Source organism: Lithobates pipiens, unplaced genomic scaffold (genome assembly GCF_037356315.1).
Source record: "Lithobates pipiens isolate NorthernLeopardFrog02 unplaced genomic scaffold, aLitPip1_a1.2 Scaffold_19, whole genome shotgun sequence".
Classification (NCBI taxonomy): Eukaryota; Metazoa; Chordata; class Amphibia; order Anura; family Ranidae; genus Lithobates; species Lithobates pipiens.
Genome location: NW_027507764.1, coordinates 207,642,946 through 207,668,733, shown reverse-complemented (window position 1 = coordinate 207,668,733; position 25,788 = coordinate 207,642,946). Strand labels below are relative to the sequence as shown.

General features: G+C 43.5%; 1 protein-coding gene across 2 annotated transcripts in view; it reads right to left on the bottom strand.

Annotated features, from left to right (window-relative positions):
* AOAH (acyloxyacyl hydrolase) overlaps positions 1-25,788 on the bottom strand; it is a 211,271-nt gene that overhangs the window by 123,110 nt on the left and 62,373 nt on the right. For both annotated transcript variants that reach the window (XM_077491659.1, XM_077491660.1), the window contains exons 3-4: positions 6,922-6,988; positions 4,407-4,506 (exon numbers count right to left, since the gene is read on the bottom strand). In XM_077491659.1, coding sequence (XP_077347785.1) covers positions 4,407-4,506; positions 6,922-6,988 — 167 coding nt within the window. The remainder of the gene's footprint in view (positions 1-4,406; positions 4,507-6,921; positions 6,989-25,788) is intronic.

Genomic DNA, 25,788 nt, shown 5'->3' with positions numbered 1-25,788 from the left:
CCCTGAGTCTTTCTTGCCTCATAATTTCCTCCTTTATTCTGAAGTTGGTTAGGCATCCAATAACATCTCTTGGGGGGGGGGGGGGTCTGTATCTCTGCCCCTGGGGGGTAGCGCTCGGTGTAGTCATTGCATGTCTACAGGTGTGTCGGGCGGGCGGCCTAACAGGTCGTTGAAAACGTTTGTCACAGCTTGAGGGAGATGGTCTGAATTGATCGATTCAGGGAGTCCCTTGATTCTAATGTTGTGATGGCGGCCCCTGTTATCTAAATCTTCAATGTGTCTCTGTAAATCTCATATTTGTGTGGAGTGGGTGCTTAGGGAGTGCTGTGTTATATTTATTGAGGCCTCATGGCGATCTGTGATTTCCTCCACCTGCTCTAAGCGTCCTGCCACAGCCTGCATGTCTAATATTAGTTCAGATATTGCTGCTGACAAGGTGCTTTTGATGTCTGCAGCCACAGCTATGAGGTCTTCCATACTCTGGCTGCATGTGGCTGGGGGCTGGGGCTCACATGCTTGTGATCCCGGCTGCCTCGTGGGGCTGTGACTCACCTCCCCGGAGGCTTGCATTGCTGAGGATGACGCCCGCGTCTGGGATCTGAATATCTCCGGTATACTGCTGGTAAGTTGTGCATCGGGGTCCCACATTGAGCGGGAGGGGGTGGCCGAAGAATCCCCGGACCGTTTTGCCCATGTTTGCCGGTGCTTGTCTCCCTCCATGTGGAAAGAAAGACAGTGGAGTAGCAGAGCTAAGAGACTAGGCTGCCATCTTCAGCCGCGTCCAGGCCATGCCCCGGCACTTTCTATTTCTAGTGTTATTTGTAAAACCAGTGTAGATATAGGCTGAACACCCCCTGTTTGGTTTGCAGTAGAACTCTTGAACAGGGAAAAGTTCTGCTCCGAACCGTAAACTCCATTGAATCCTATGGGAGCTGAACACGAGAAATCAAAAGTGCCCATTTTGAAGGCACATATGCAAGTAATTGGCCATAAGAGGGGTATAGGGGTCTGGGTACTGCTGGGGAACATGTATCAATGCAATTATTATTTTTTTTTAAAGGATCGTTTTTTCAGGAGCTGTGATATTCATGATGCATGTATAGAATATGCTGCAACAAAACAGTAATTTCTAAAGAAAGAAAAATTGCCCAAGCACATTTAAAATGACTTGCGGTTATAATTGCCAACACCCGGCTTAAAAAAATTAAGAAGAAAAAACGGTGTGGGGTCCCCCCCCCCATAGCTTTGCGCAATAAAGGAGCAGAATGCACTTTGCAAACACAAACGCGCCAAAGGCTACACAGACAAGCAAATGGGGAAATGCCACACAACACCACGCAATACATACGCTTCAGATGTGTTTGTAGCCAAAAATGGTGTTAAAACAGGCAGTGAGGAGTCATTGCATCACTTCCACACTGCCTGTCAGTAGCTTCTGGAGCAGAATCCGGTTGGGTTTCTGAGGAAATGGTGATTTAGGCACATGTCTAAATATACCATAAAGCTGGCTATAAATACAGTAAATTGAATCTCAGGTGGTTCAGCAGGGACCGGCATATCTGTCTATGGGCAGGCTGGTTGTACCCAAGTTGATCCATTGATTTTTTACATGCAATTATTGTCGGTGGCTATAGCCACTAGCAGCAATCATTGTGCTCTGCCAGGCAGGAAGGCTCCCCACTGGCAGAACACAATAGTGCTGTGGGAGGAATTATCCCACCAACATTTATTGTGTTGATGGAGGAAAGGAGCGATTTTCTTTCCTTCCACCATGAAAATCACATAATCCATGGGCTGCTTAAGAATGAAGATATGACCTAACGTGGAGTTAAGCATCCTCAAGGCTGGAATGTGTACAATAACGTAATAGAATATAAGTCTATTCATCGAAAGGTCCAATATATGGGAGAGCATACGTGGTGGATAAATGTGAGAGATGTCAGGTGTCTCAAGCCACAACTGACCGTTAAGAACAAATAATAACACAATAAAAGAATGAGAAAACCCACACAAAACTGACAGAACAAAAGACAGATTGCCTGTAATATAACATCCTTGATCTCAGCTCTGCAAATCAAGAAGAATAACCACTTAGAAATAATGCAAACTTGGCTCCTCCAAATTCTCCTTTTAGAAAGACTACTCAGTTGCAGGATGCTCTGAATTCATGCCATCTGAAGACCTGAAGATCACGGGCATCCAATATTGTTTCGGACTTATCCCTTACATACAGATATTTCTCAAAAATCTCTTAATCTATTAGACAGTGGAGGAGCCGGAGGGAAAATAAGGTGATCCAGGGCAGGGTGCCTGATTACAAGCTTGTTTTACTTCTCTTTAATTAGTTGGTAACACTACAGCTGGTAAGTGTGTATTCTTCCCATTTGGTGGTGGTCTCAAAATTTGAACGTTTTACCTCATTAGTGATGGAGGTTTATTACATGTTTAAGAGTGTTTGAACACGGAAGAGGAGTATCTCTACAGTGGGGGGGGGGGGGTGTAGGGGACATTGCATGGGGGGGAGCAGAGAACACTACAGTGGGGGGTAAAGGGGACAGAGGACACTATATTGGGCGGGGCTGAAGGGGACAGAGGGCACTACATTGGGGGGGGGGCTGAAGGGGACATAGGACACTACATTGGGGGAAGGGGGTGAAGGAGATGGAGGGAGGACACTGCATGGGGGGCACAGAGAACACTATATTGGGGTGAAGGGGACAGAGGACACTGCATGGGGGGGGGCAGAGGACCCTACATTGGGGGTGGAGGGGTAAGAGGACATTGCTTTGGAGGCCAGAGGACATTTTGTGAGGGGGCAGAGGACACCACAGTGGGGAGGGGGTGAAGTGGGCAGAGGACTCTGCATTGGGGGGGCACAGAGGACACTACAGTGGGGGGGGTGAAGAGGACACTTCATGGGGGGGCACAGAGGACCCTACATTGGGGGGGGTGGAGGGGACAGAGGACACTGCATGGGGGGACACTGAGGACACTACAGTGGAGGAGGCTGTGAAAGGGTCAGAAGACACTACAGTGGGGGGGGGGACAGAAGAGGACACTACAGTGGGGAGGGGGTGCAGGAGAGAGAGGGCACTGCATTGGGGGGTGCAGATAATACTACAGTGAGGGGAGGGTGTGAAGGGGACAGAGGACATTGCTTTGGGGGCGAGGCAGTGGACACAAAAGTGGGGGGTGAAGGGGACAAAAGACACTGCATTGGTGGGGGTGCAGAGGATACTAAAGTGTGGGTAGGGTGTAAAGGGGACAAGGGACAGTGCTTTGGGGGGAGGCAGAGGACACTACAGTGGGGGTGCGTAAAAAGGGCAAAGGACAGTGCTTGGGGGGGCACATGACACTGCAATAGTAGGAGGGGCAGAGGACACTATAGTGAGGAATGTCATGTGAAGGGGGGCAGGACACTGCTATGGGGAGGCAGAAGACAGTATAGTATGGGGGCAGATGTTACTACTGTGGGAAGAAAACCACTGTGTGTGTGTTGGGGGGCAGAGGACACTATTGTGAGGGGAAAGATGTAAAGGGGAGTGGAGGACACTAGTGGGAGTAGGGGGGTGGACACAGGACACTATGCTGTGGTTTATTGGGCGCTTGATAGGTTCTTTTTAAAGGGCTACCCCCCCCTTCCCCCGGGATCTTTGATTTGCTTCATGTCGTCCAGGTAGATTACAACCTCTCAATGGTTGCCTACCCCTGCTTTAAATCTAGTTTTTGCTAATTATATTCTAGTTTCACAATTAAGAGCCCATGGGCTGACCAAGAGAAATCTAATAGATTCCTCCATCCAGGCTAAACTACATACACAGCTGTCAGAATACCCAAACAGTGACTACATCTGATTGGATACAGTCACTGTTCAGCCAATAATTTTCTTCCTAGCTGTCAAGCAGAGTGGTTTAGACAAGGTAATTTATAGCCTAAAGTTCTAAATCTAAATTTCTGCAGGAATCAGCTGAAGTTTGAGCCAGCTATAGAAGCCTTCAGTAATCTTTTTTTTCTTTATTTTTGAATTATTGACCCTACCAGTAACACTAATATTTCCTGATTTTGCCTTCAGAGCTCCTCCTCATCTTATTATCTTCTGCAGCAAATCCACTTTGCACTGCAAGTGCACATGGAAGTGAATTTGCTCTAAATCTAAGGGGTAGGTCTGAAATGACTGGAGGCTCTGCTGATTTTATCATCCAATCATGTGCAAGCTAAAATGCTGTTTTTTATTTTCCTTGCATGTCCCCCTCGGATCTACAGCGACTTTACTTCCAAGTGCACTTGCAGTGCAAAGTGGATTTTCCTTTAGTAAATAACCCCCACTGTGTATTTAATAGACTAAAAGGAAGCAAATAAGAGAAGGTCATTGTTAGGATTTGGATACACGTTAAGCAACATCTTACCTCTGGTTCCTTGTACAGGTGACAAACTGGATGGTGCGAGTCAAATTGACATAATTTCATAGTATGGCAAATTACATCAGCGTTCAGTTTAAAATTTAGCCTGAAAAGTAGGGTAATACAGAAAAATGTTTTACAAAATAGTTTGCTCTTTTGATTTTAGGACAGCTGGTTTAAGAATACACACTATGATTTATGACAGATGGCATTTCCAAGAAAGTGTTGCATTGTAAAAAATAGGTACTGCAACATGAAGCTTTCTCAGTCCCCCAATAATGTATTTTAAATACCAGAAGTATGACAATGACACATACACGGTTGTGTTACAATGAAAAAGCAACATGCTGACATAGAGGTCAACAATCTTAATATCCAGGCCTATACTGGATTATATCCAAGGAGACTAAAATATCTGTTGCCTTGTGTGACCTGCTTTAAAGCGGTAGTAAACCGTTAAAAATAACCCCCCCTCCTGCAAGACAATAGCACATTATGAAATACCTTAGAAAGAAGCCCCCACAGTGCCCCTGGTCACCACTGAGGGAGCTGACATGTTCCTTCTGCGTTTCTTCTGGGTTCGCTTGCTCCAGCAGCTGAGTAAAAATGACCAAGCGGAGGATACAACCGATTTAACTAAACCTTTTTTGTAAAAAGGTTCACTATTCACTTCCCAGATAGCAAGCAATTGTACTGCAAGTTTGAAATGACTTGCTAAGCTATTGCTAGTCTTGCCAGGATTCACAAGTTTGTTGCACAATTGCAGCAAGTCAGCATTGCATGACTCCAGATCAACTTTCTTTGCAAACATTCTGCAAGTCTGCTGCAAGTTCTGGTTCAGTTATATTGTACAATAGTCATCCCACCACAGGGGTCACTGTGACTGAATTTTCATGCTGTAGACTTGCAGAGCTCTTGCTGTAAACTCACCACTGTAAATTTGCTCTTGTTAGAGACTTGCCACGTAAATTTCCTACAAATTGGAAAAGTGTCAACTAGAACTTGTGCTTCAAGTACTCAGTATCTGGGTTAGCTATCTGGGTTAGCAAGCTGAATGTTCAATTTGCAAAGTATACAATTAAAACTGAACTGCTGACACAAAAACTTTCACTATATCTGGTTTCCCACAGTACACAGAACATGGAAATGCAATTATTTTAGTAAATATAAATTGCTAAATGCCTTTTCTCAATATATGGCAGTCTTGTGACTTAGATCAGTGTCTGGTTAATGCTTGTAGGAGGAGTTTTCATTCTACTCTGACTGTCCTATGAGGCTGCAGGACCCCTGACCTTCTATCTGGACAGTGCTGATTGGCCCTGTGCCGATCACATGCATCCTCCCAAGAAAAGAAAACTCTCTAGCAATACACACCAAACTGAGCATGTGCAAAGTGACTCCAAAGGCTCTGTCTTATCAGGAGGTGGTTAGGGGGCAGTGGAAGAAGGGGAGAATCAAAGAAGACAGCCTTTTTACACACTGCAGAGGATTAACCGGTTAAGGTTCCACAGTGAGTATCACAAGCATGATATTCTGTACACTACATATATTATATATGTATGTATGTATGTATGTATATATGTATACTAGTGAAGGGGGGTTGGATACAAGATCAGTCCTACTGCACAAGAAGAGAGAGACGCAGTGACTGTTTTTTTATTACAGGAAACTGATGTACAAAGGTAAAATTTCACACTGGATTTCCACACATATATGAAAAAAATACACAAAGGGATTGATTTGTTAAAGGCAAATCCACTTTGCACCAAAAGTGCACTTGGAAGTGCAGCCACTTTAGATCTGAGGGGAAGATCTGAAATAAAGGGGAAGCTCTGCTGATTTTATCATCCAGTCACGTGCAAGCAAAAATTTTGTTTTTTATTTTCCTTGTATGTCCCACTCAAGGTCTACAGTGACTACACTTGCAGTGCACTTATAGTGCAAAGCGGATTTGCCTTTAGTAAATAAACCCCAGTGCATCAAGATAAAAAAAAGGACACACATGCCTATCATACTTACTTGCCTTTACTTACTTTACTTGCCCTTGGGTTCAGTGTTTTAACTTCTGTTCACTTTGAATACCCAGTCATTTGTACTAAAAACCCTGTGTTTTAATGTCCTTCAATTGATTGGGTAGTCAAAGAGAACACAGGTTCACCTTGTCTACTAACATTCACTTTGCAAGAGAACATTCACTTTTCTATGGGGATATTCTCTATTGTTTTTAATTCAACCCATTGAAACAGGTCCCAGTTCATTAAACTTCATACTAGAAATGGGTTGGACTCGTTTTTAAGCACTTGGTTCGAATGCTAAAAGAAGGAAATAGATTTTATGGTTTAGAGTGTAATTAGCAAATTATGCAGATGTTTAAGTAGGGGAAGATTAGCAATTTTCAAATGTTGAAACATAAGTGTGAAAACAAAAACACAACCAAACCAATTCCTAAATTCCTACAACACGAAACAGAACAAAGCCGGTCTTATAGTACTCAGATTTGTTTATGAACAAAAACACTTACAGTCTGATTATATCAGGTCCAAACATGTCGACAATTAGTGTGCAGATTCCTCTTAAACCTTCTTTCTCTGAAAATAAGAGTAAAGTAAAAAATCTTAGATAGCATTTTAAATCCCTCCATTGGCTGCCACTCAACCAAAGAAACAAATTGAAGATTACAAAGCCATCCATAACTTGGCCCGAGCTACATCACTAACATGATCTCAAAATACCAACCAAGTCATTCTTTTCGTTCCTCCCAAGACCTCCTAGTCTTTAGCTCCCTCACCTCATCCCGTGCTCATCTTCAGGACTTCTCTAGAGCCTCTCCTATCCCCTAGAATGTTCTACCCCATTCTGTCTGACTAGCTCCTACTTTGTCCACTTTCAGACGATCCCTAAAAACCCATCTCTTCAGAGAAGCCCATCTGGACTCCAACTAACAACTGTACATTTATTTTCTCCATCAGCACATCCCCTCACAGTTATTCTCTCTTGACCCTCCCTCTTATGCCGCGTACACACGATCGGAATTCTCGTTGGAAAAAGCTCTGATGGTTTTCCCGATGGAATTCCGACAGAATTCGGCTCAAGCTGTCTTGCCTACACACGGTCACATCAAATTCCGATCATTTATAATGCGGTGACATACAACACGTATGACGTGACTAGAAAAAGGAAGTTAAATAGCCAGTAGCCAATAGCTTCCATCTCGTAGTTGAATCTGAGCATGTGTGATTTATGGTGTGTCGGAATTGCATACACACGATCGGAATTACCGATAGAACGTTTTTCCATCGGGAAAATTGAGAACATGCTATCAATTTTTGGCTGGCAGAAATTTGGACAGCTAAATTCCAATGGAGCATACACACGGTCGCACAAGCTCTCATCAGTCTTTTTCTGGCCGGAATTCCGATCGTGTGTACGCGGCATTAGATTGTAAGCTCTAAGCAGGGCCCTATGATTCCTACTGTATTAAACTGTACTGTCTACTCTCAAGTTGTAAAGCGCTGCGTTAACTGTTGACGCTATATAAATCCTGTATAATAATAATAATGTATAATATAGCAGACAAGGAATGGTGAATTGAGAATTATTATCTTGACCAAAGATATTAAGAGATTCAAGTTGAAGAACTTGATAAAATCTGTTCTATTCACAGAGGGTTTGGTCTTTTTTCCTTTACAAGCAATTCGGCAATTAAATAACTTTTCTTTTGCCCAAATGCAAACTCAATAGTAAGCTTATAAGAGATGAGCATCCAGACATCATGAGCCTGCTCACCATAATGGAGAATGAAGCAAAAGGATTAAAAAAAATTAGCTTGGTCAGGTAACCTTTTTTTGTGGTTCTAGAGTAGGTTGGGTAATTTTAAATCACAGCGGTCAAAAAGGCTGGATTCACACCTATGCATTTTTTGTGTTTTTTGCATTTTGAAGATTTGCCCTACAGAAGGTGTTCCATAGGAAACCATGTTAAATGGACTGCAGTGCAAATCTAAAAAATTGCAAAAAGCACTAAAACTGAATAAGCGTGAATCCAGCCTAACTGGGAGGGCAAAACCAACTCCAAACCCACTCACAAGCTACTTAAGGCCAGGTTCACACTTATGCAGTTGATGCATATTCCAGGTTCATTTTACATTTTCAATACACTTTTTTGATCCATTGAAGTCTGTAGAACCAAAAACACAATCTTCTGGTCCCTGGCCTTTTCCATAAAATGTACAGATGGGAACGTGACCTATAGGAAATCATATTATTGGACTACAACGTGTTTCTACAAAACTAAAAAATGCATAGGTGTGAACCAAGGCTAAATATTAAATGGCTAAGTCTGTTCAAATTTGTTTAAGTCTGAAATCTCACTAGTCTATGCTTAGGGCTTTTTTAATTAGCTTTAGGGATTATTATATGGTTGAATGATTTTAAATGATGAGAGTTGAAGGTGTTTTATTGTGAATAACTCCTTATGTTGTGTGAATATTGAACAGCCAGGAGACATTAATAGATCATTAGGTTTTTTCTGGTCTTTTACATTTTTTTTAGATTATATATGTACATTTCTGTACAAGTATGTTAAGGATCCCTTTATATTGGATTTCATTTATGGACAGATATAGTTGGTTGTTACATTTATATATATAATGCAAATAGTTACTAAAGCATGTATATGTTGAATGGTATAAATTATTTTTTGTTTCAAATCGGTTTATTGAAAATTGTAAAGTATTACAACATGACAGGATGAATAAGCATGACACAACATTCACAAGAATACACAATGTGGTTACAAAGAGTTTCCAAAGGTTTAACAGGTAATCCAGGTATTTATAACAAGCATGGCAATTTCAACTTTCGTGGGCGAGAGTTGTGATAACCTTGTATTAAAGTAAAATTTTTCCCCGGTCATCATATACCGCAGATGCATTGGGATGATAGTAACTGCTAGTCACCATGTTCAAGCTTCGATAATAGCATCAAAACGGGATAATTGTTGTTGGATGACCCGTACCAAATAACAAATATCAAGTGGCAAATCGCCCCCCTATATATATATCTTATATTTTCTTTGGAGCGGTGCGGGTCGTGGAGGGCTTCGGGTTGTTCACAATAGCGTTTTATATTGTGTGAATGGATCCGGGTGTAGACAAGGGCTACATGTACAGCACTCTGGACCTGCCCATGGACCATTCACCCCTAAAAGGATCTTGCTGTGAATGGGCGTGGGGCCAGTGATGTGTTGGGATGTTTGTTTTGTACAGCCGATGTCGATCCGGGTCCGTTCATCTATTGGTCCAGGTTCGTAAACCGAGCAGGGTTTTTTTTTTCCATGATAGCGATGCTTTGGATGAGTGGGCCTGTACTAAACCTCTGTGGTCTTGGAGTTGGTATTATGGGGATCCGGCTTATCTGGGTTAGATGGATGAAAGGTGTTTGGGAGTGAGTGTAGTAGAGGGTAACAGTGGTTTACAGGAGAACCCTGTCATCAAAGGCAGATTCCGATTGTCGCTATGTATTCATATCTGTCAGTATAGGATGGTTATGCCTGAGAAGTAGTACTGATGGAATCCTATGGAGAAATAATTTGTTTATTATACACCTTGGATGACGGCTTACGGAGTTGTTTTTGGTGCTCAGTCTGAGGATGTAGCTTTCCCTGTATTATTTGTGATTAAATTAGGGAAGTGCTGTAATCTAGATACTAAATTAAGCATGGGGGGGACTGGGAAGAAGGTTCTATACCTATATAGTTATTGAAGGAGGATGGTGGAGCAGTGTACATGAAGTGGTGTTGTATCTTGGATTGAGGTTTAATTTAGCAGCGTCGTACATTCTGCTGAGGTTCGGAAGTGGTGCCAACATGACCAGGCTTTCCAGTAACTAAGTGGGGTATCTTTAGATTCGTGAATTAGCTCTTCCATTTCGGCAACTCTGGTTATTCGTTTGATCCAGTCCGAAGTTGATTGGGGAGTGGTAGATGTCCATAGTGTAGGGATGCACATTTTTGCCGCGTTTAAAAGGTGTTGGGCTAGTGGGCGGTGATATGTCTTATTCGGGAGTGGGGTATGGTGTATGAGTATTTGTGCTGGTGAAAAATCTATGGGAAGTGTGGTGATTTTGGTAATAAGGCGATGCACTTCTTTCCAGAATGGTTGGATTCTTGGACATGACCACCAGATGTGTAGGAGGGTTCCTACGTTATCAGAGCATCTCCAACAAGTAGGTGGAATATTAGGATAAAACTTGTGTAATTTGGAGGGAGTTTTGTGCCATTTAGCAAAAATCTTGAAACCATTTTCTTGTACTGAGACGTTGGTGGATCCCTTATGTATGCAAGTATAAATGTTTACCCATTCTTCCTCCGTCTGGGATACAGATAGTTCTCTTTCCCAGCTGCGTGAAGCAATATTAGATTTAGGATTGTGTTCTGAGAAAAGGAGCGAATAGATGCTAGAAATAACGTGTCGTTGTGGTTCTGTCTTGTCACATGTCATTTCAAATGGGGTGAAAGACCTGGCGTAATTGGGTTGGAGCTGGTGGTGAGTCAAGAAATGCCTAATTTGAAAGTAAATCCATTGCGGGAAGGGGCGTCCGGATTTTTGTTTAGGGAGCTCCTGTAATGCGTGAAATTGCTCATTTGAGAAGAAATGTTGGGCGCGTACTGCTGGATGTGGCCAGTGTTCTGAAAGGAATGCATCCGATTGACCTGTCAGAAAGTCCGGATTGTGACGAATTGGGGTCAGGGGACTGTGGGTGGAAGAAATGTGGTGCATATGATAGGTCATGCAGAAAGCTTGCAAAGTACTGTCAATTAACGGGTGTTGTTTGCATACTTGGGGGACGTATTTCTGGTCCATCCAGGGTAATTGTTGTGTTGGTATCGGGGAAATTGCACTCTCTAATTTTGTCCAGGCTTTCGTGTGTGTGTACGTTCCAATCAACTATTCTAGCGAGGTGGCAGGCCCAGTAGTATTTCTTAGTCCAATGCCTCCTTTCCTTTTAGGCTGGGTCAATCTGTCGTAGCTAAGCCTAGGTCGCTTACCTTCCCAAAGAAAGTTGTTGCAAATGTTTCAGTATGAGGCAAAAAAGGCTTGAGGGAGTTTTATGGGTACCGTTTGTAGCACGTACAGAAGTCTTGGGAGGATATTCATTTTAATTATTGATGCCTTGCCAAACCATGAGAACAAACATGCTGACCAGGCTTTAAGGTCTTTTTGAATGTCGAGGAGGAGTGGGAGATGGTTGCTGGAATATAGATTTCTGATATTTGAGATTAGCTTTATTCCTAGATAAGTGATGGCTGTGCTATTCCAGCAGAATGGAAAATGATTCCGACACAAGTCTACTGTTTCTTTTCGTAGGGAGAGATTTAGGGCCTCAGATTTGGTGAAATTTATTTTCAAATTGAATAGGGTGTTGAATGTGGTGAAGTCTTTAAGGAGGTTGGGCAACGTAATATGTGGTTCTGTGAGGAATAGAAGGATGTCATCTGCAAAAGCAGCTACTTTTTGGGTTGTGTTTGCTATCAATACTCCTTTTATGTCTGGGTTTGCGTTCAGTCTCCTGAGGAGGGGTTCTAGGGTGAGGACAAAAATCAGAGGTGATAGCGGGCATCCCTGGTGAGTCCCGTTGGATATGGAGAAGGCGTTCGACAGTTGACCATTAACCTTAACCTGGGCTTTGGGAGAGCCGTAAAGGGCCATAATGTATGTTAACATGCGGTCTGGTAGGCCTATCTGCTTGAGGACTTCAAACATATAGTCCCAAGCCACTCTGTTGAATGCCTTCTCCGCGTCCAAGGAGAGGAAGAATCCCTGTTGATTGGAAGAGGACAACCAATTGTGGATATTGATAGCTTTAATTGTATTGTCTCTTGCCTCCCTCCCTGGAATAAAGCCTACCTGGTCAAACGAAACGAGATTGGGCAGTAGAGGCAAGAGGCGGTTGGCTAAAATCTTGGTGTAAATTTTTAAATCGACTTTTAGCAGGAAAATGGGTCGATAGTTGGTTACCAGGGATTCATCCTTATTTGGTTTGGGAATTACCGCAATATGGGCCTTTAATAGATCTTGTGGGGCGGGTTGTCAGGGGATAAGGTGTTAAATGCTGACAGAAAGCGTGGTTTCAAAATGTCAATAAAAGATTTGTAATAACTTGTAGTTAACCCATCAGGGCCGGGGCTTTTCCCGGGTTTTAGTTGTTTGAGAACAGTTTTGAGTTCCAGCAGAGAGAGGGGTAACTCTAAGTTATGGGCCAGTTCTGGAGACACAGGGGGTGTTCCATATTCCTTGAGGAAATCTGTGATGATCTAACGTCTATAGGAGTTGTCCTCTTGTGTGTTTTTGGGATGCCGGTTGTATAGACCAGTGTAATAATGGATGAATTGTTCGGCAATTTGGTTGTTTGATACAACCTTGTAGCCAGAAGGGTCCTTTAGGGCGTGGATAGATTTGGAGGCCTGTTGTTTATGGAGGGCTCTGGCTAATAGCTTGCCTGATTTATTGTCGAATTCGTAGAAGATTTTACGAGACAGGATATAGGATTTCTTTTGATTTGTTTATTTAATAAGTCTAGGAGGTCTTGTCTGGCCTGGATGAGCTCGGGGAGAGTGCCCCAGGCTTGTGAGATTTTATGTGCTCTTTCTAGTGTTCGAATGCGGTTTGTAAGCTGTGTGATAGGGGCATTCTTTTCTTTCTTTCGTTTGGCTGCTGCTACTATGAGTTCCCCACGAATCTTACTTTTATATGCTTCCCACAGTAGCATAGGGGAGACCTCTGGCGATTTGTTTTCTTTGAAGTAGAGAGTTAGGCGATGCAATAACAGGATCTGTTAGTAGGGATGGGTCTAGACGCCAAATTGGTGGTCCGTATGGGTTGTCCGCGAGTTTTAAGGGCATGGATATGGGGTGGTGGTCTGACAGGTACATGGGATCTGTAGAGGCCTCAATAAGACATGGGAGGTCCCTTTGTGATAGAAACAGGTAGTCTAGTCTAGAGTGTTTATTGTGTGGGGGTGAGAAAAATGTGTAATCTTTTCCCAGTGGATGTAGTGTTCGCCAAGAGTCAAGTAGAAAGAGTTCTTGTAGGTGTGATTTGATAGAGCGTAATGTTTTATACGGTAAGGAGGAAGAGCCTGTAGAGGAGTCTTGCAGGGGATTGAGGGGGGCATTGAAATCTCTGCCGAAGATAAGGATCCCTTCTTGAAAAGAGGAAAGTTTAGTCAGGGCGGAGTTAAAGAATGCTGCTTGTCCTGTATTTGGGGCATATACGTTGGCAAGTGTGACACGTTTGCCTAGTAATGTGCCTTTGGCAAAGATGAATTGTGCGTCCTTATCAATAAGGGTGTTGTCAATTTGATATTGGCAGTGTTTTGCAATGAGGATTGAGACTCCTTTTGATTTTGCTTTATGGTTGGTAGCATGTAGGACTGTGGGGAATGTGTGGTTAGAGAGTTTCGGAACTGAATTGGATTTGAAGTGCGTTTCCTGGAGGAAAACGATGTCAGCTTTGCTTTTGTGAAGGGAGAGCAATACCTGGGAGTGTTTATCCGGAACATTAAGTCCACACCTGTTCAAAGTAAGTATCTTGATAGAATCGTGTTTCTGGTGGGATATTTAGGTGGCATTGTGTGCGGATGGGGGACAGGATACGTAGTGAGTTACTGTGGGGTCAGCTGGTATTGACTGATTGCAATTATTGATTCAAGTGTGGTGAGAAATGTAAATTGGGTGTAGAGGTCAAGGGGGAGCCGGGATTAGGCAAAATAGAATAATATAGGGGGGGTTATTTAAAGTCTCACGTGTGCAGCTTGGGGGTTAACCAGGTAGTTCAGTGCAAGGGTTTGTTAGTGTCTGTAACTATTGATCCGGAGAAAAGCAAGAACCAGCTTGCAATTCCAGTGTAGGTATATAGGGTTATCTTAGTAACCTGTGACCGGATAATTTCAGTGGCGTGGGAAAATTGTATAATGTCCCTGAGGATTTCTCTCTGGAACACCACTATGTGGGGAGAGGACTCGAATCGAGTGAGGTGGAGATGGATCTATACTTCTCTCTACCCGCCGATCAAGGAGATTCAATGAAAGATTTATGTTTGTGCTTTCAGAGAGGCTAGGAGGATGCAGTCGTGCTATACCGAGGGTGTTGTGAATTGTTGGATTTGTTGGTTGGGGTTTGAAAGTTGTGGCTTTTAGGGCCAAGTTCCGATAGGAAATGACCCGTTAGAGATGAGGTGTTCAATGTACGATGGGCTAATTCTAGGACAAATCTCCATTCTGCTCTTATCGTGTATAACTGTCATTAGGATAACTTATAGACTCTAGAGTAGACCGATTTTGTCAGTTGATTCAGATCCCTGTGTCTGTGACTGTGATGGGTGTCACCCTTTTAACAGTAAAGTCTTAATTAACTGAACGAACTGAACTAACATGAAACTGAACCATTCAAACTAAGGAAAGGTGAAGTACACCGTTTTACCTATGCCTTACACGGGTTTGCTCGACTGCCGTAGGAGGTGGTAGTCTGATCGGGTAGCGCTGCACCATATGGGGTGTTTCTTGTGTGTTTCAAAGGGAAGGCAGTTACCGTGGTGATTGGGAAATGGGTTCTCATGTGCGTAGATGTCTGCCTAAGGAGGAACCAAACTGAAATTGCCTAATATCAATAATCAATGTTCTTGGGGTCGAAGAAATGAGCCCCTTTACTTTTGGTTCTGGGTCTATTACATGGCCTAAATGTCTCCATAAAGGGGTTGAGCTCCCTTGTGTGGGTGGTTGTGTTACTGAAGCCCCATACACACTATCAGATTATCTGCTGAGTTTTTCCTTCAGATTTACCAAAATCATGTAGTAGAAGGGCCTGCCTGATTGCATACACATTGAAACTCCTAAGGTTTGTCCTCATATTATATGGTTTTGGTAAATCTGAAGGAAAAACTCAGCAGAAAATCTGCGTATGGGGCTTTAGAGACACATAGGTCATGCAATTTCCGTGAGAGTCCCCCGGTGGGTGGTATGGGATTGAACCATATCCGGGGTGGTTTCTAAGCTTAATTTGCGGGGTTGATGCTTTGGAGATGGGTGGAAGTGATTCTGGGGGTCCACGAGAAGTACTACCCCTCATTCCTGGGGAAGAGGAGGTGGAGGTGTCATGGTAATGGGCTACTCAACACCCAGTATGCTCTTTACCCCTGAGTGTTTGCAGGTTGCAGATTGCACTAATCAATTACATGGGAATTAAGTGTTCGGTGTATTGGGGGTGGAGAGCCCCGTACGATTGGTAGTTTTCTTCCATCTGTTCTCCACTGCAGCCCCCCGTAACTAAGCCTACACCTACTATCAGGGATACTTAGAGGGCTACAGGCTTAAGCTTCACAATTAGCAAACCAGAGCAAACATGAAATATGCATTACGAAGGTACTTTATATCATATGTAGGGGGCCTCATAGACAGTCAGCTTTGGTCTGGATCATCACTGCCCGATAGGCTGCGTTTACTGTGTCGTTAATGATGAGGGACATATTAATGCTGGCAAGCAGTCCAAGGTGCTCGAAAGCTTACTTTCAGTGTGGATTGATCCGGACCTTTTGTGATTCTTTTATACAGTAGGAGTCCTCCTGTATGGTCTCAAAGTGTTACAGGAGCTAATGTCTGGGGTGGGACATTGGTTCTGGGTGAAGAGCATACCTTTTAGATGCAATCTTCGGCGTACCCCCGTTACCAGTGAGAGTAGCCTTACAGGTTGGTAGGAGAGTTCAGTATAATGGGAAAAACAGAGTTGGAAAGGGTGAAGGTGGAGGGTAGAGTACTTAGCTGATGGAGTCGTGGATGCTGTAGCATTCTCTGATCAGCGATCACAGTGGGCTCTCCTGGAGTGTGGAGCTTTCGATGGGCTAGCTCCATGATCTGACCCACGCTGTGCATGTTGAGACCTGGATTCCGATGGTGAGCGTCGTCATCTGGATCGGTGATCCTGATAATCCATTGGTTCGGTGCTTGTGTGAAAGGCTCTGGGCGTAGGTGGGCGAAATTCTGCATACCAGTCTGGCACTTCAGTGTAAGGTATTTCAAGCGTTTCACAAAAATTACGTAAATCTTCAGGTACCCTTAGCATCGGTTCTGCCTCTTGAAGTGGCCAACAGGGCGAAAGGGAACTTCCACCAATATGGAATTCCTTTGGAGCGCAGGACTTCTAGAATGGGGTGGAGTTCCCTTCGCCTCTGTAATGTTATGGTGGATAAGTCCCGAAAGAGGTTTATTTCTGCGCCATTGTGTGTTACCGGGTTGGTGGCAAAATGCGCTCTGCGCAGTATTTCCTCCTTTAGGTTGTAGTCGATCACACAACACACCACATCCCAAGGGGATCCAAATCTTTGCCTCTGGGGCGCAGAGCACGATGAATGCGCTCCATGCCTATCGGTGGGGACTGCTGTCGTTCTAATATGAAGTTGAATAGGCCGGTGACTTCTGCCAGAAGATGTTCTGCGTCGATTGACTCTGGAAGGCCTCACAGGCGGATATTATGTCCCGGTTGTCAAGGTCTTCCATATGACGATTGAGATCGCGCAGCTGCAATATGTGTGTGTCCACAATCTGGCAGGACCTCCGCAGTATGGAGGAGTGAGTTGTGGTTGTTTTTTCTACCTCCTGGACTCTTCCCGTGATCGCTTGAAGATCTATTTGAGGTCTGATATGGTGGTTGTGAGGGCTGCCGTTAACATCTCCTTTATATCTGCCACCACATATCTGAGGTCTTGCAGGTTTGGTTGGAGATGCGGGGTGAGTACAATGCCCTCCGCTGGTGTGTCTTGGAGTGGCGGCCTGTTGGTTGTGACTGACCTCGTGAGGAAGCCATGTTGCCAGAATGTAATGATTCTTGATTAAAGGTTATTGGCGCTACCTCCACCCAATTAATTTCAGTAACACTCTTTGCTTCCTCAAACCTTTTATGTCTATCTATCACCTTAACGTGTCCCCAGGGACTATGTGAATTAAACCCGTGTTCCGTATTTTATCTCAACAACACCCCATTTATCCAACACCTTAAACTCAAGGCAAAAATTGATTGCACCCCACTTTGTATCACCTAAGTGAGCTAGTGCCACTTATTTTACATATAGTTTCATTAATATTTAAGAATCTCAGATCAAAAGATATAGATATAAATACGAAAAATAAAATAAAAAGTGATTGGTAGAGGCCTCTGCCGTAGAAAAACCTAACCACAAACAAAAAGCCAAAAAACACAGAAAAAAAACACAGAAAAAAAGGGGAGAAAAGAACCCCAGAAATTTTAGTGTTTACCAGTGCCAAACCTCTTCCTAATTGGGGAAGAAAACTATCTCCAATTTTCATACAAATTCTTTGTGCTAGTTATTAAATATTAAATACACCAGATCTCCCTATATTAATAAGTGTAAAAGGAGGAAGCACAAGATTTCCTCATGCAGTAATATCCAAAAAAAAGTTATACAATAAACAAAAAGTCAAAAAAGACAAAATATGTGAAAAGTCCAATTACATCCAGTGGTCTATACACCAATCCACGAACATGTGAGAATGTGAAAGGGTCAAATGAGACCAATATATGTAAGAAATAAACAATATAAATATCATAAAAATATTTCAGTCCACATTGAGTCTTCTATAACCGTATCAATGCAATTACGCCTCTTCAGAATACAGGAAAGGTGACTTTCGTGAGATTGCCTGCGCTTTATTAGTGACTTTCGTGCTTGTTCCCCCTCAAGGATCCCCACTCACCAGATCCATTCACCCCCTAGGGGGTTATACGCCTGTAATCTGTATCCTATTTGTCCGAAGATTCCACCATCCAGTTATATCTTCAATGGGTCCTTCTCAAGGTCTTTTAAAGAGATGCAGGTAAGTCCTTATATCCAATAGTGATTCCTCAAATAAAAGAAAATTCCCTCATGGTGTAGTATTTTTGATTATAATTGGGAAAGAGGGGAGAACAGTCTGATATTCTTCTTTAAAAGCAGGTATTTTTAGTTGTGTAGAAATAGTAGGAGGCTAGTTTCCACTTAAAAATACTTTATTACAAAAAAAGCTTTATACAACACTCTGTGCAGAAAAAAGGGGTTTTTTTTTATGCAAGATGCAGTCTAACAAACCATGCATCAGCATACACCGTGTATAAGTTGTGTTATACGGCTCAAAAAGATGTAATGTAACAACCCTTTTTCAGCAAAAAAAGAGACAATATAAAATATAAAAAATAAATAAAAAGTAAAAAGAACAAATGCAAGATAAGGAAATATAAAGCACTGATTCCGGAGTGCAAAAATTTTTTTTTATATATGTACCAAAAATCCACCAGTTATGGAAAAAATAAAAATAAAAATAAAAATGAAAAACAGAATCACCTACGGCCCTTTACATAAGTCTGCAGAGTAACTGCACTTAATCCCAAAAAGCCCTATTCCCCCAGTGCTACAGTCCCCTTGCTACAGTGGGGTTAAATGGTGGTCTCCTCTGGGGGCCGTTTGTCAGGCTTAGTTTAGGTTAGGAATGGAGCTACGTAGGTAAAAAAGCCGAAAAAGAAAAAACATTAATGTTAAAAGAATTTTAAAAGGTTATCGGGCTTGTTCCCACTAACTTCAGCCCAAGTTCTCAACTCGCCGGTCCGCCGTAGAGACAAATCCCCTGAACGCGCGGCGTGCGTTCAGGGGAATTGTCTCTACGGCGGACCGGCGAGTTGAGAACTTGGGCTGAAGTTAGTGGGAACAAGCCCGATAACCTTTTAAAATTCTTTTAACATTAATGTTTTTTCTTTTTCGGCTTTTTTACCTACGTAGCTCCATTCCTAACCTAAACTAAGCCTGACAAACGGCCCCCAGAGGAGACCACCATTTAACCCCACTGTAGCAAGGGGACTGTAGCACTGGGGGAATAGGGCTTTTTGGGATTAAGTGCAGTTACTCTGCAGACTTATGTAAAGGGCCGTAGGTGATTCTGTTTTTCATTTTGATTTTGATTTTGATTTTTTCCATAACTGGTGGATTTTTGGTACATATATAAAAAAAAATTTTTGCACTCCGGAATCAGTGCTTTATATTTCCTTATCTTGCATTTGTTCTTTTTACTTTTTATTTATTTTTTATATTTTATATTGTCTCTTTTTTTGCTGAAAAAGGGTTGTTACATTACATCTTTTTGAGCCGTATAACACAACTTATACACGGTGTATGCTGATGCATGGTTTGTTAGACTGCATCTTGCATAAAAAAACCCCCTTTTTTCTGCACAGAGTGTTGTATAAAGCTTTTTTTGTAATAAAGTATTTTTAAGTGGAAACTAGCCTCCTACTATTTCTACACAACTAAAAATATCTGCTTTTAAAGAAGAATATCAGACTGTTCTCCCCTCTTTCCCAATTATAATCAAAAATACTACACCATGAGGGAATTTTCTTTTATTTGAGGAATCACTATTGGATATAAGGACTTACCTGCATCTCTTTAAAAGACCTTGAGAAGGACCCATTGAAGATATAACTGGATGGTGGAATCTTCGGACAAATAGGATACAGATTACAGGCGTATAACCCCCTAGGGGGTGAATGGATCTGGTGAGTGGGGATCCTTGAGGGGGAACAAGCACGAAAGTCACTAATAAAGCGCAGGCAATCTCACGAAAGTCACCTTTCCTGTATTCTGAAGAGGCGTAATTGCATTGATACGGTTATAGAAGACTCAATGTGGACTGAAATATTTTTATGATATTTATATTGTTTATTTCTTACATATATTGGTCTCATTTGACCCTTTCACATTCTCACATGTTCGTGGATTGGTGTATAGACCACTGGATGTAATTGGACTTTTCACATATTTTGTCTTTTTTGATTTTTTGTTTATTGTATAACTTTTTTTTGGATATTACTGCATGAGGAAATCTTGTGCTTCCTCCTTTTACACTTATTAATATAGGGAGATCTGGTGTATTTAATATTTAATAACTAGCACAAAGAATTTGTATGAAAATTGGAGATAGTTTTCTTCCCCAATTAGGAAGAGGTTTGGCACTGGTAAACACTAAAATTTCTGGGGGTTCTTTTCTCCCCTTTTTTTCTGTGTTTTTTTTCTGTGTTTTTTGGCTTTTTGTTTGTGGTTAGGTTTTTCTACGGCAGAGGCCTCTACCAATCACTTTTTATTTTATTTTTCGTATTTATATCTATATCTTTTGATCTGAGATTCTTAAATATTAATGAAACTATATGTAAAATAAGTGGCACTAGCTCACTTAGGTGATACAAAGTGGGGTGCAATCAATTTTTGCCTTGAGTTTAAGGTGTTGGATAAATGGGGTGTTGTTGAGATAAAATACGGAACACGGGTTTAATTCACATAGTCCCTGGGGACACGTTAAGGTGATAGATAGACATAAAAGGTTTGAGGAAGCAAAGAGTGTTACTGAAATTAATTGGGTGGAGGTAGCGCCAATAACCTTTAATCAAGAATCATTCCATTAATGCAGGTTGTTTAGTGCAGCCTTTGCATATCAGGGTGGCAGCAACCTCATAAAACAAAGAAAGCTTATACTTAATCTTTTAAACTAATAAGATAAAAATTAGATAGAAGAATTGTAACCAATAAAAAATTATATAGAACACAAGGTTACAGGTATAAACTAACACCTATACATACTCCTGCTGATCAAGACCTATTCCATAGGCGCGGCTTTACTTGTATAATGTTGCCAGAATGTGCTCGGAACATTTCCGGGATATTCTGTGAGAGTCTGCCAGATTCGTCCCTCTAGGACAGTGATGGCGAACCTTGGCACCCCAGATGTTTTGGAACTACATTTCCCATGATGCTCCACTACACTGCAGAGTGCCAGAGCATCTAGGGAAATGTAGTTCCAAAACATCTGGAGTGCCAAGGTTCACCATCACTGCTCTAGGACCTAGATCGAGAGGCAGAGGAACAACGGGATGAGGTTCCCATGTTTCTCGGGTGGTTTAGGGTGCTCTGAGCCTCCTTGTCGGCGTGAGCTCTCAAGTTAAGCTGCCATCTTCAGCCGAGGTCAGGCCACACCCCCAAATAGAGCTTTCTTTTGGTGGTATTTGATCACCTGTGCAGTTTTTCTTTTTTGCGCTCTAGCAGCCACTGTCTATCATAAATGATATTTAACTTGTCGGTGATTTAAATGAGCTTGCGAATACACACACCTCCTCCTTGACCTGAATCCATCTCTATGACTATTTCTGGAAGGGTTGACCACGTTGGAGGGATGATCCATCAGGTAGAGGAGATTAAGATGTATTGTTTGTGCAATAAAAGTTGCTTAAGGAAATGATATTACCAGTGTGCGGCCCTTTGTTCCTTTTTGAAGAATGCAATGTGGCGTTGCTTAGGGCTATGTGTCAGATATAACCATATTTACATGAACAAGAAAAACAGGTTTAAGCTAACCATTATCCCTATATGATGGTGAGAAGTGCCTGTCCTCACAATGCATATTTTAAAACAGTTGTTTTTCCCAAATTAGTCTATTTAGTGCATAAGTCATGCAAGCCTGGCATCTTAGCGGTGTTATCTTGAGGGGAACAATGTCTATCAACATAACCTTCCTAGATTTCAAGGGTTTTACACCAGGTTGATGTGTGAGGAAGGCAAAACTTTTTTTTTTTTCACCCTCTCTCTTTGTCATGTTTACCATTGTCACCAAAAGTGAAAGTAAAAGAAAATGGCAAGTAGGTAGGGCCGAACAAAAATGTTGACTCCTGGTTCCATGATAATATCATGCTCTATGACACTAGTTAGCCCTGGCAAGTCTGAAAGTTTTTCTTTTTTTTCTCTGCGAGAACTCTTTGGCCTACTGACTTTGGATTTTAGACAGGGTATTTGCTACTTGGACACTCTCCACCCCAACCTGAGGCTCAAGTCTTTCAGCAGAAAGGGAGGTTACATGGTATATCTGATACGGTTTCCTCTTGCCTGGTTGGTGGACTCTATAATTTACCTCTCCAATTTTTTCCACAACTTCAAAGAGACCTTGCCATCTGGAAAAGAATTGACTTTCCACAGTGAGAATCAACACCGCTACTCGATCCCCCACTTGGAAGTGCCTTATTTTAGTGGCCCTATTATAGACCCGGCGTTGGGCCTCCTGGGCTTTTTGCAAATGATCCTTGACCACTGGTGTCATGGTTATGATCCTTTCCTGAATTTGAAAGAAATATTCAAGAAAACTCTTATGCTGGATAGGTTCAATTTCCCATTCCTCTTTAACAAAGTCAAGTAGTCCGTGAGGTCTCCGCCCATACACCAATTTAAAAGGCGAAAATCCCATGGAGGCCTGGGGCACTTCCCAGATAGCAAGCAGGAGAGCTGGTAACAGGTAGTCCCAGTCTTTCTTGTCTCTTTGTACCACTCTGAGGATGGTAGACTGATGTTCGCAGCTGTTTAATCCGGAAACAGTTTGCACACATCGGCCATAACCCTCAACATAAACAGAGTGCCCTGGTCCGTGAGTATTTCCTTAGGAAAACCAGTCCTTGTAAACAACTGGAATAATTCCCGGGCAATAGCCTTGGATGAGGTATTCCACAGGGGTAATGCCTCAGGATATCGGGTGGCATAGTCGAGGATCATCAGTATGTAGGAGTGACCTCAAGCCGACTTTACCAAGGGACCCACTATATCTATGGCTATCCTTCTGAAGGGGACCTAAATTATGGGCAGTGGGACCAAAGAACTCTGGAAGTGAGTCACCGGGCGGTCAACTGACAGGTGGGACTAGAGGTACAGTATTTCTTTACCTCTGCTTTCAGACCTGGCCAGTAAAACCGGTCAGTCGGTCAGTCATCCTTGCCTCCTTTTTCTCAATTCCCAGGTGTCCCCCTAACACATGGTCTTTGGCAAGCTCAAGAACTTTTCGCCTATACTGTTGGGGTACCAACAATTGCTCTATCACATTTTCTCTCACTTTGTTAACCCAATAAAGCAATTCATTACATATTGCAAAGTGTGGCCATTGCTCATTCGCACTTGGTGAAACCCGTTTACCACAACAACCTGTTCCCGTGCCAGGGCCAAAGTGGGGTCCTGCATCTGCGCTGTACCAAATGCCCCCTAGGAAACACCCAAATCCGGAAGGGCAGGGGTAAAGGCCACTTCCTCATCCCCTTCCCCCAGCATTACCTGAAGTATAGAAGTCCCCTCCCCCCTCAGTATTCAGGTAGGTCTGTGAACCACATGTTTTGACATCCTTAATGGTATCACCATTAACCAAATAATTAGCAGTTTCATCATCTGGACCAACATTCATAACATTTGGCTGTTCAGGGTCATCAGCAGGAATAGAGGGGTTAGAATCTCCCCAGTCTCTGGAGCATTCATGTAGTTCTCCTTGTTCCCACAGTTTTGCAAATAATGGGCAGTCTTGTCCTGTTATAACATCATGCACCAAGTTCTTCACCACCACCACCTCTTGAGTACCAGTGCCATGGGCTGTGGAGATGGTCACTGAAATGAGAGGGTACTCTCTAAGGTCCCTGTGAATGCACACAACCCATAAAGTTTTACCTATAAAGTTTTGTATACCAGACCGATCCTCCCAATTACTCTGGTATGAACCAGGGTCACCATGCTTTATGGGCATAAAAAGACCCCCTCTGGAGAACCCAGCATTCCATGGGCTCCTCTTGCAGTGGGCAGTGTGCCGGGTATGACCCCAGGAATGGCTGCCAACATTGTACATCCCCTCTTCTCTGAACAGGAACATAATGCTGAGGAGTGTTTGCTCCAGGGTAACCTTTTCGAAGGGTGGTAGTTGATCGAACAGGCCATGGCAGACTGGGCTCTTGGCTCTTGGTAGGGCCGAGCAGATCCTCCACCACTGTATATCATTCCACCATCCCAACAAGGAGGGTTCCTGTTTTGGGGTCTCCATGGCTGACCCTCCATTGAAGGTTGTCTGGCAGGGACCTTAGGTATTGGTCCAGCGCGACCCACTCCGCGATTTGGGGGTCAGACAACACCTTGGGCTGCAGCCATTTTTTTTACCAGTTGCACCAGGTCATGCATTTGAGACCAGGGGGGCCGATCTGGACAATACTTCCATTGGTGCACTCGTTGGACCTGAAGGGCCGTAGCCACCCCCAGGTGAGCCAGAATTTCTGCATTTAGTTTTTGATAGTCTTTAGCGTAATGCGGTGGCAGATCAAAGTAGACTTTTTGAGGATCTCCGGTGAGGAAAAAAGCAATGAGGCTGGCCCACTGGTCCTGAAGCCACCTTTTTCTCTCTGCTGTCCTCTCAAATGTAGCAAGAAATGCCTTTACATCATCACTCAACTTCTGCAGAAAATGGCTCACCCTCACGGTCACCTGGTTGCCAGGGGCAACAGCCGCTTGCTCACGCCACTGAGAAAGCTGCTGCACTGCTTCTTGTAAGGCAGTCACCTAAGCCTGCATAACCCCTTGCTGGGTCGCCTGCTGGGCTGCCAAGCTCTGATTAGCTTCCTTGTGGCACGTCTACGCTTGCTTATTAGCCAGGGAAAGTTATTTAACCACTTGAGACCCACGCTATAACCGAATGACGGCTACAGCGCGGATCTCCTTTGCCGGGACTACGTCTATTGACGTCGTCCCGTGCACGAGCGGCCTGCGTGCCCCCTGAGGGGCGTGCGCGGTGCGCTCTGTGATCGGTGAGTCTACGAGACTCGCCTGATCACCGATCCGTGCAAGGGGTCGATCCCGACCCCTTATCACGTGATCAGCTGTCAGCCAATGACAGCTGATCATGTGATATAACGGAGCCGGTAATTGGCTATTATTCCTCCTTGCGCTGACAGCGCGAGGAGAAAAAAAAAAAGCCGATCACCGGCCAGCCCTGCCAGTGCCCACCTGCCCCCTGCCAGTGCCCACCTGCCCCCTGCTTTGCCACATGAATAAAAAATGTGTCCCCCCTGTCAGTGCCACCCAGCAGTGCCCATAGTGCCACCCAGCAGTGCCCACAGTGCCACCCAGCAGTGCCCACAGTGCCACCCAGCAGTGCCACCCAGCAGTGCCCACAGTGCCACCCAGCAGTGCCCACAATCTGCCTCAACAAAGGTGCTGCACCCCAGTGCCACATATCCGTGCCCAGCAGTGCCGCCCATCAGTGCCCATCAGTGCCCAGCAGTGCCGCCCATCAGTGCCGCCCATCAGTGCCCAGCAGTGCCACCTATCAGAGCCACCTATCAGTGCCACCTATCAGTGCCCATCAGTCCCATCTATCAGTGGTACCTATCAGTGCCCCTTAGTGCCACCCATCCGTGCCACCCATCTGTGCCACCCATCCGTGCCATCTTATCTGTGCCCATCTTTGCCCATCAGTGCCGCCTTATCTGTGCCCATCGGTGCCGCCATATCTGTGCC